Source organism: Miscanthus floridulus, chromosome 19, assembly GCF_019320115.1.
Source record: "Miscanthus floridulus cultivar M001 chromosome 19, ASM1932011v1, whole genome shotgun sequence".
NCBI classification, from domain to species: domain Eukaryota; kingdom Viridiplantae; phylum Streptophyta; class Magnoliopsida; order Poales; family Poaceae; genus Miscanthus; species Miscanthus floridulus.
Genome location: NC_089598.1, coordinates 1,209,100 through 1,220,159, shown reverse-complemented (window position 1 = coordinate 1,220,159; position 11,060 = coordinate 1,209,100). Strand labels below are relative to the sequence as shown.

The 11,060-nt window shown below is 51.2% G+C and overlaps 1 protein-coding gene across 1 annotated transcript; it reads right to left on the bottom strand.

The window, feature by feature from the left end:
• Positions 1-9,656: 9,656 nt before the first annotated feature.
• On the bottom strand, positions 9,657-10,124 carry LOC136528709 (uncharacterized). Its single transcript, XM_066521686.1, has 2 exons — positions 9,745-10,124; positions 9,657-9,669 (listed from the first exon to the last, which is right to left on the bottom strand). The coding sequence occupies exons 1-2, from the start codon at positions 10,122-10,124 to the stop codon at positions 9,657-9,659; spliced, it is 393 nt and encodes a 130-aa protein (XP_066377783.1).
• Positions 10,125-11,060: the final 936 nt, after the last annotated feature.

Here is an 11,060-nt window from a genome sequence, read left to right as displayed (position 1 = left end):
CTCTTCCACCCTACAAGGTTCTAAAGGAGAAACAAATGAGTAATATTCACAAAAACTTGCTAAACGGGAACGTGTAGTTACCCCTCGTCGAATGCTCCCCAATATGTTATCAACGGGATGATCCCGTTGAATGGATTGATGCACTCTAGGATGCGGCACTTGAGTTGATCTTTGGATAGGGCCATCATCATCATCATCATCATGGTCATGATCGATTGGAAGATCACAATCATGAGCTTGTGGAGGGTTGACCTCACTACTTTCTCCATTGTTGAGTTGTGGTTGAGCTCACTCATTGTTGACACCATCTTCATGAGAATGACCTTGTGCTTCTTTTGTTCTCCCATCTTGACTATCTCTTGTTGCGGAAGCTTCACCATGTTCATTTGATGAAACATGATGAATGGTTGGATCAAGATCATCATGCACAACATGGTCTTCATCTTCGTCTTCAACGGGCTTTACTTCACCAATAGCAAGCTTCTTGATTGCTTCATGTGGGGCTTCCTCATTACCTAAATTCTCAACATTGACTTGCTCTTTTTGAGAGCCGTCGGTTTCATCAAAAGTCACGTCTACCGCAGTTTCAATCAAACCAGTGGTTTTATTGAAAACACGATATCCATGTTCATTAGTATCATAACCAAGCATGAAACCTTCATCAACCTTTGGTGCAAACTTAGAACTTTTGGATTTCTTGTTAAGTATGAAACACTTGGATCCAAAAACTCTAAAGTAGTGCACCTTAGGCTTTTTACCGGTTAGAAGTTCGTAGGCGGTCTTTTCTCTTATCTTGTGAAGATATAAGCGGTTGATGGCATGACATGCCATGTTGACCGCTTCCGCCCAATAGTTGGTTGGAGTCTTGTACTCATCCAACATTGCTCTTGCGGCTTCTATGAGCGTTCGGTTCTTCCTCTCCACAACACCATTTTGTTGTGGAGTGTATGGAACCGAAAACTCATGCTTGATTCCTTCTTCATCAAGAAACTCTTCAATGTTGGTGTTCTTGAACTCCGTCCCGTTGTCACTTCTAACTCTTTTGATTTTGACATCAAACTCATTTTGGGCTCTTTTTGCAAACTTCTTAAAGATTCCTTGGACTTCACTCTTTTCACGCAAAAAGAATACCCAAGTGAAACGAGAATAATCATCAACAATTACAAAACTATATTTGTTACCACCAATGCTTATATAAGCGACAGGTCCAAATATGTCCATGTGAAGCAACTCCAATGGCCTTTTGGTTGTCACAACATTCTTGGCGGGATGTTTAGCTCCAACTTGTTTTCCCGCTTGGCATGCGCTACAAATCCTATCTTTCTCAAAAGAAACATTTGTTAGTCCAAGGATGTGTTCGCCTTTTTGAAGTTTGGCCAAGTTCCTCATCCCAACATGGGCAAGTCAGCGATGCCATAACCAACCCATGCTAGATTTTGCCATTAAACAAGTCTCGGGATTTACTCTATTTGATGTGAAATCAACTAGATAGAGTTTCCCCTTTAAATGACTCGTAAATGCAATAGAGGAATCCTCCCTTCTATAGACTTCCATACCCTTATCCGTAAAGAGACAGTTGTAACCCATCTCACAAAGTTGTGAAATGGACAACAAATTGTATCTCAACAAATTCATAAGTAAGACATTGGAAATGGAATTATCATTTGATATTGCAATTCTACCCAAACCAAGTACTTCACCTTTTCCATTGTCACCAAACACAATATTTCCACTTTGATCATGACTTGGTTGAAATGATGTGAACATGTCCTTCTCTCCGGTCATATGATTGGTGCATCCACTATCCAACACCCAACTTGTTCCACCGGAGGAATATTCCTACAAAGACAAATTAAGCTTTTGTTTTAGGTACCTAAAAAGATTTGGGTCCTAGGGGGTTAGTCACATAAAACTTGGGCACCCAAACACTTCTCATAATTTCCTTTCTCTTTTGGGCACCAACATACTTAACCACAAACGGCATGCTCCTACAGGGCCTCTAAAAGGATCTAACAATGCCTAGAGGGGGGGTGAATAGGCGTATCTAAATATTTACTACAAATGCTAAGTTCAAATCTGTCAGCCACTGTCGGAAGTTTCGATGCAAACGTCAGCAGTCCCGACGTCTAAGTGAACTACAAAAGCAGTGCCAAATTTAACTTTGCGGATAAATAATCTTATAACCTCACTTCCTAGTGGTTTGGTGAAGATGTTGGGTCACTCCCTTGACGCCGTAATGCCTCCAAACCATAGATCGAGTCCAAACCCTAAAATGGAGATTTTGGAGACAAAGAGACAAACACATACAAGTAATCTCAAGCAATCACAACAACAACAAGCACGCGGGACACAAGGATTTATCCCGAGGTTCGGCAACCCCACAAAGGAGCTCCTACGTCCTCGTTGTTGAGGTGACCACTAAGGTCGGAGTCTTTTCCACCTCCTTGCCTCTCTCAAAGCGACCACAAAGGTCACTTGAGCTTTCCACTAAGAAATCGAAGGGTGATACAAACTTCCCAAGGCTCTTCCACAAGATGAAAGCTCTTGGGCAACGCCTAGCCGGCTAGGGGCAAAGCCCCAAGAGTAATAGATGCAAAGACAACCGGCTTGATGAAGAAATCAAGTGCTCAAGCTTTCCAAAGTGATGCTCTCACTTAATCCACTCTCCTTTCACTCAAAAACTAAGGGAATCGAAGATTGGAGCAAAGGAGGAAGGAGAGGGGTGCTTTAGTTGCTTGGGAGCTGTTCAGCACGAAGTGAGTCAACTGTGAAATGAGTCCGTAACGGTTAGAAGTGAAGAGAGGAGTATTTATACTCCAAGTGAAAATCCAACCGTTCAGATCTACGTCAGAACTCCCGACGCAGATCCCGGGACTTCTGACGTAAGCAGAAAATATTGTTCACAATGGGTCAGAAGTCCACGGGTGAAAGTCAGTGTCGGAACTCCCGACAAACGTCGGGACTTCCGACAGTCGGAACTCCCAACGAACGTCGGGACTTCCGACGTGCACAGTTAAACAGCTAGCCAGCACCGCTGATGCCGAGACTCCCGGCTAGGGTCAGGTCAGTGTCGGAACTCTCGGCGAACGTCGGGACTTCCAACGGTCGGAACTGCCGACGAACGTTGGGATTTCCGACGTGCACAGACAGCGAGCAGTCAGAAGCACAGGTGCCGGGACTCCTGGCTTAGGTCGGGACTTCCGACTGTCGGGAGTTCCGACTTACGTCGGGACTTCCGACACCGAAAGTCACAGAAAATTATTCTATGTGCTCGTGAAGTGCTAGAGTGACTCTCTTTTGATTTTATTTAAATGCTTGAGCACTCTATCTTCCTCAGACTAACTAAACTTGCATCCCTCTTTATAGTGCGGCGGATCCTAAACTCAAAAACAAAATTAAAACCTTTGGAGATCGTTTTGAGTTCGTCCGCCTTTACAACTTAAAGAATTGAGGGATACCATTTCATTTTATCAACTCTTTGAATCTTTCATGGGACTAATAGCTGCAACATATCTCATTAAGATCACATTAGTCCCTAATTTGGATGTCATCAATACACCAAAACCCACATAGGGGGCAAATGCACTTTCAGCCTCAAGCCCAGGATCTTCAACCGGTTGAATAAGTTCGGTGCATGCTAGGTCACCGAGCTCCTAGCGGTGCTCTGGAGCCTAAGGATAACTCCTAGCCGAGCCACCATCTACATGCCTTTCTTCATGGTCTACAGTTCCGAGGCCGTCCTCCCGATAGACCTCGACTATGGAGCGCCAAGAATCAAAGCATACGATGAACAGGGAGCCGAGGCATCCCACGAAGATGCCATGGACCAGCTCGATGAAGCACGGGACATCACCCTCCTCTGTTCGGCCATGTACCAGCAGGCGCTGCGTCGGTACCACAGCCGACGGGTGTGGGGCTGAGCCTTCAATGTCGGGGACCTAGTTTTCCACCTCGTACAGAGCAACAAGGACCGTCACAAGCTCTCCCCGCCCTAGGAGGGGCCCTACATCATCGTGGAAGTACTCTGGCTAGGCGCCTATAAGTTGAAAACCATTGACGGCGAGGTCTTCACCAATGCCTGGAACATTGAGCAGCTACGTCGTTTTTACCCTTAATAAACGCATACTCTTTCTTATCAGTTTTGTCTCCAAAAAACCCCAATCTTTAGTGACTTCTGGCCCTTGCAAAGAGCAAAGGGTCGGACCTCACTCGGGGGCTGATATAAGTACGTTTATCTCACAAACATTCTCTGAGTTTTCTCTCTTTTCTCATTGTGAGTCCTGAGGGCTAGGATTTTGGGAACAAAATCTGAGTATAACTGGTAGGACTACGGGAAACCCATGCCCCAGTGGCTATGGCCTCCTTGCTCACTAGCGTGATCAGAATTGTCTCACCCGCACTCCGAGTTTTCATGACCTTAACTATGGGAAGGGTCGAAAGGCACCAAGCCTCTTTTACAAAAAGAGGGAGAAAAGCCAAAAAGTTGTTTGCCATAACGAAAGTTGAAGACTTATTCATTTTTCGCACAAATTCATCGCTTACAAAGTAATTTCATCACAAAAAGGACTGATGTATTCATAAATACAAAAACTATTCACTCAGGGTCTCCCCCCACAAACTTATTCTATTACAGTTTCTGACTAGTTCTACCATGAGTATTACTATGATCGCCGCACCATGCTCCCCATCGGCGACGTCCTACTGCCCCACAGGATCCTCAAGGGCGCCGTCATCTACAACGTCGAGCACCATGTTGGCGACTATGGCACCTCTGCCGGGGCGTCCAGGGACTGCGCCATCGTCCTCAGCCGCAACCCTAACAATGGCACCTCCACCGCGGCACCTAGGGACTACGCCATCATCATCATCCGCAACCTTGATCATGGCACCTCCGCCGTGGTGTCTAGGGACCGCGCCATCGTGATCAGCCACAACCCTGACAACGGCACCTCTGTCGGGGCATTCGGGGACCGCACCATCGTGATCAGCTACAACCCCAACAATGGCACCTCCACCAGAGCGTCCAGGGACTGCGCCATCATGATCAGCCACAACCCTAACAACGATGTCTACGCGGGGGACGTCCCCCGCCAAAGAAAGGCCACCACGAACGGCGGCAAAACCGATGACGCTCAGCACCCTCTAGTGCACCTCCTCCTTTGGTGGAAGCGACTCCTTTTTGGCAAAGGCGCCAGACACCATCTCATCTACGTTGGATGCTCCGGATTCATGTTCACATCACGCTCCGAATTCACGAGTGGGTCTATATGAGTTTTTTTCTATCCCAGGCATTACCCCCTCTCATTTAGTAACCACTGCGATGCACGAGCGCATTCGGTGGAAAGGAAGGAGAGGAGGTAGTGGCTCAGAAGCAGGCTAAGGAATGGGACGGGAACACCCCTCTCCCTCCCCATTTAAAGAAGAGGCATAGCAGCTGAGGAAAGGCAAAAGGTTGGGACAAAAAACTCTCTTCCTTCCCCTATTCAATGCAGATGGGAAATCAATGCCAATGAGAATCCAAGGGGACATGCCTGGACTGACAGGATGCGTCCTGGTCGATGAGACGCCGCCCGATCAAATAGGACGTTGCTTGGGATGGCCCACCACCACCATGCGCCGGGCGCAAGAATCAGGGCACACCCGCATGAAGGTGACTCTCCGCTTCCCTAGGCAGGACCATGGAATGACCCGACGATGGAACCGCTGTCTAGGGGGCCCAACGGGCCTCCTAGGTCGATCGGACGGCCTAGGTAAAACAACGAACGAACGTCCGCTAAAAGATAAGCACCTCTGTTACTTACTTTGTGTGTTTATTTCATTACCGAGCGTCCGACCCCAGCAACGATAGGGGCATGGACATTGCTTAGGGGCTGCCGAGGGTGTCTACTTGTTTGGACATCCTCATCGCCAGACCCCTCCTTACGTTTGAGAAACCAGAGACACGGGGTACGGGTGTAGAACTTTGAGTAGAACTAGACGAACTGCTAGACCCTACGCCCCGGCGGCTATGGTGTTTTTGTTCACTAGCATAATCGAATTCGCAGTTCCTCGTACCCCGAGCTTCTGCATCCGCCTTCTCAAGAGGGGTTCGAAGGGGTCCACCCATAGAATCTCCTTCGAGGAGAAGCTGTCAGGTCGCTTAAAGTCAATCAAACGGCTTGAATCGCCATTGAGACACGGAGACAAAAAATAACGATGCTTGTGCAGGTCACACCGGCCCCATCACAAACATCGGACTCGCAACCCGCGTGGACATGTCCGGTAAGAGCTTCTCATCGCTCATACCACCGAGGTAACATGACCGACCCTCACTTTTGTTTCAATTAAAACACGCATTAATCTCATCATCCAAACGTTGCATATGCGATCTTCGCATCCCAACACTTCGTGCCACGCCATAAAGCGGCGCCTACCTCATTTGATATGAGCGGCAACTGACCGAGGTTCGAAGGCCGGCCCGCAAAGGGCTCAAGGCCGCCTCATGTCAAACAGAGCCAGGGGAGAAAACCCGTGATGAGCCCCAGCGGCCTTGCCCGACCCCACCCAGAAGCAGGCAAGGACATCTCAACCTTTCTAGTTTGATTCTAACCCCGAGCCAAACCCATAGAATCTCCATCGAGGAGAGGCCAACGGACCACCTAAGCCTACCGAACAGCTCAGGCATCTACCGGGAGGTGGGTTAAGAAGTAGTGGAATGTCACATAAGGGCTCGGCCGACCCCGTCAGCGAATGATGGATCTAGATTCCACATGAACATACCCGTTAGCGAGCTCATTGAGCGCGACACTCGAGCCATCGTGGCAAGTGTCGTAAACTCAGCCCCTTCGATTGCGGAAATCGAGGATGGGGTGACGCACGAAACACGGCCGACCCCTATCAGACCCTAAGGGGCTTGGGAGCTCGAGCCGCTTGATCCGAGATCAAGAAACCAAGGTTCGAAGGCTAACCCACGAAGGGACCAAGGCCACCTCGCGTCCAACAAAAGCTAGGGGAGAAAACGCAGATGAGCCTCAGCGGCCTTTGCCCAACCCGCATTGAGGCGGGAAGGGACTTTTCAACCTTTTAAGTTCAATCCAGCCTCTTGCCGAGCCCATAGAGTCCCCATTAAGGGGGAATCTGTTGGAAGGCAGGTCGAGGAGCAACGGAACGTCGCCCGAGAGTTTTGTCGCCCCTGACGCAAAGTAGTGGGATTGGATTCCGTTCGAACATCCCCGTTAGCGAGCTCATTAGGCACGTTACTCGAGCCATCGAGGCAAGTGCCATTGCCTCAATCCCCCCAGTTGCAAAAAACCATGGATGGGGCGACAGTCACAAAATGAGCCGGCCCTTGACCGAATCCCCACCACGCGCGGGGGCTCAGGGAAGGCCGGGTGAGCAATACGACCAAACACACGGTCAAGGAATGATCACCAAAATTCTAAGAAGAGGGTACGTGCGAATATAAAAGAAAGTTCGCTACCCTCGCTCCGATCTCCAGTAACATCCGACCCCAGCGACTGCAAGGGTTCAGATCTCACTCGGGGGCTAATAAAGGTACGAATACCTCCTTCCTTTTTTTTGAAATGGTCATTGCAGAAGACCTTTTCCTCATGATAAGACTGGCGGCAAGGTTTGTGGGAATAGATAAATGAGCACGCTTGGTAAAGACTGCAAAAAACCCATGCCCCAACGGCTACGGTAACTTTGCTCACCGGCTTAATCGAAATTTCCCCCTTATACACCTCGGGCCCTATGGTCTTAATGAGCGGAAGGGTCAGAACACATAAACCTTTTTCTCGAATACAAAACGGAAGAAAGTAAGATCAAAATGAACGAAACAAAATTATGAAATGAAACTATTTTCGGACACAAAAGTACCGACACTTGTCCACATATTACAGATAGATGTTTATCAAACTTATTCAACTAACTACTTCCTCGAAGGGAGAACCGTGTCTTTTAGCCTATTCACCAGGTTCGACGCAATGGGAGTCATCGCCTTCTCGATCTCATCTAGCTCGGAGTTTTTGTAGCCAGGCGCAAAGCCGAGGCTCATTACCTCCAAGTTGATTTCCTGATCATAGTGAGAGCAGGCAACAGTAAAGGCTTGGGTGATCCCAGCGTGAAAGGCGTCATCCTCAAGCTGGCCCACCCGCGCTGTGATACTCGTGGCACGGGCCGTAAGTGAGCTGGTTTCCTCCGACTGCGCCACCCCCAGGTCATCAAAGACCACCCCGACAGCGGCACATAGGAGATCGTGCTCATCACTCTTAGCCTAAAGAATCCCCCGCACCTCGGCGAGCTCCATGCCCAGCCCGGCAGAGACGTTCTCAGCCTCCAGCCTTTAGGTCACGGTGACTCCAAGATCTGCCTGGAGGGAGTTGACCACCTAACACGCCTTGTCGCGCTCTCGGATAGCCTGGTCGTGCTCCTCGCGGACCGCACCACGCTCCGACCGGAGTCTTTCTACGGTTTGGCATAGCTCGTCTTGCTCCCTGCGCAGCCGGGTGATCTCCCAAGTGTCCTCATTTGCCCTCTCCTGCAGGACCATGGACCTTTCCTCGGCCCTCAGCTTGAGATCCCGCTCCGTCTCCAGCTTAGCCAGGAGATCGACGGCCCACTGGCTGGCCTCGGCATCCTTCTAGAGCAGCTTGTCCTGCTCCTTTTGGATCCTAGCGGTCGCCTCCTCGTCCCGCCGTACCCTCGCCGATAGATCCTAGAACATCCCGTGGACCTCCTCCGCGTCCCAACGCGCCTCAGCTTCCCGCTGTTGGGCGACATCAAGCTGGGCATTCACATCTCCACGTAGCCAGGCCTCCTCGGTGAGGTGGTCCCATTCTGCCTTCTACTCGTGGAGGAACTAGGATTTCCCCTGGCTACGAGCAATAAGGGACTAAATAGAAGACCAGTATCAAAAATACGAAAATACAAGAGTACATGAAGAAAAGAAGAAAGCGAGAGGGAAGATCAAGCGCATACCCGGCCAGTGGGAATGATGACGTCACGCAGGACGGCCCTGGCCTGGCTCAAGGCATCCATCATGGCTGAGAACCCAATGTCAAGACTATCCTGCTCCATGCTCTTGAAAGCATTATCGAGCGAGAAGAGAGTCGACGTTGGGTCCTGAGGCGCCATCCACCGGAGCAGCGGCCCACCCCACGCGGACGACCCCCCGCTGATCCTCTCCACCACCGCCACTAAGCCCGGGGACCCTCCGGCTGTGTCCTCCTCCTTCCAGCCCACCTCGGGCGCTGCCGCCATGGCCACCGGTGGCATGGATTGCGCCACTCCCTCGGACACCACCGTGGCTGCGTTCGGCTGCTCCTAACTTAGCACGGTCGCGGCCACCTCCACCTGTGACACCGGGGGCTCGACTTCCGATGTCGTGCCCACCATAGGAGGCACCATGAGCATGGGCGGTAGCTCTATCCCCTCTAATGTAGGCGGCAGAGTCACCTCCACCGTCGTCTACCCGGCAACCCCCGAGGGCGCTTCCCCAGCCTAGGCGCCTACCTGACCCACAGAGGCACGAGCGCCACCGCTAGCAGCGCCTGACAGGCCGACAAGGCCGCAACATTGGCTCTGCCCCTGCCCGAAAGAGGGGCGATGTCAGGCGATGACACCCATTCTGCTTGAAGAGCAACACACTTCTTGGGTGCCAGCGCCAAGGAACGGCCCTATCGCAAGAGTCTGCAAAAAGTTAAAAGGCATCAGGTCACATCAAAAAATAGAAAAGTAGGAAAAACAAAGGAATTGGTGACTTACTCCAGCGCTGTTGGGTGGTAGGAACATTTTGGGGACAAACCCCTAGACTCCTGCTCCAACTCATCCGGGCAGGACTGCTTCGAACCTAACCCCTGCTCCTGGGCAGAGGGTCTTGCCTCCTTTATCTCCGAGGGTGCGGTGACAGAGCCACCCCTCTCAAATGGTACCTCGGGCATGGCGGCCGGGCTGCCCACCCCCATCAGCTCGTGGGGCATGGCAGTGAAGCCACCCTCCTCCATCAGCACATCTGGGGTGGTGGTAGATCCGCCTCCCCCCATCCACCGATCCTCCACCGGCACCCTGGGTGTGGCGGTGGATCCTCCGGCTCCCACCGGTCCCGAGGACGGGCCGATGTTTTGGCCTGCCTCCGCCAGCCTCATGGACTCACTTCCCCCCATATGGAATGGGAAGGGTCCCTACGTAGACAATTGGGTGCCTATCAGTGAATCTTTGTCCTCCAAGTCATCCCAATCCACGTCGGCAACTACCTTGTCAAACTCGTCGTCGTCGTCACTGCCTGTCTCTTCTCCTCGATCCTATGCTTGCTGCTTCCATAGCATCTTCTTCCTCTTGAGCTCCCTCGTCCTCTTATCCCACTCGGCCATGGTGCGATTTGCTACCGCTAGGATTCGGTCCTTCAGCAGTAGAGCCGGGCTATCCCCGAGGACAAGTGTCTTTGGCTGATCCTGCTATCCCGAGGTTAGCATCAAGGGGTCAGAAGTTCAAGGTGGAGAAAAGGCATGGGAAAGGGGAACTTACAAAATCGATGAACCCCGGTTCCGGCCGCATTGGAGGATGTCCTGGCACCGAATATACGAAGTCAAGGACAACGCCGGTGGTGTCCTTCAAAGGCTCCATCGCCTCCTTGATCCGTTGCGCCACTTTGGTGGGGGGAGCGCTTCGTCGACAAGCGCTGTCCCTTCAGGCGATGCCCTAGGCACCATTAGGTACAAGGGGAGCATGTGACTCATCAGTGGTGCCACCCTCTGCGTGTGGTAGGCGCCGATGATCCCCGATCCCTTCATACCCCTCTCCTTTAGAATTTAGAGGGCAACAAGATGATCCTTGATCCTCTTCTTATCTTTGTCTGGGACACCCCACTTCCACGACCCCGGGACCTCTTCGATGAGGCGCCCGGAGAACACTGGCAAGGGTGCAGCCACGTCGTCCTTGACGTAAAACTACTGCGAATGCCACCCCTTGTTGGAGGTCGATAGACGCATCAACGGGTAGTCATTCGCCCGGTTGTTGCACAGATGAATGCTTGCACATCCCATCGGCATGCTCAACTCTTGCTTCCCAACCCGCTTCTTCGA

Excerpts from the sequence above, each read along its gene's own strand:
- LOC136528709 (XM_066521686.1), bottom strand. The coding sequence starts at position 10,124 with ATGAGGCTGGCGGAGGCAGGCCAAAACATCGGCCCGTCCTCGGGACCG.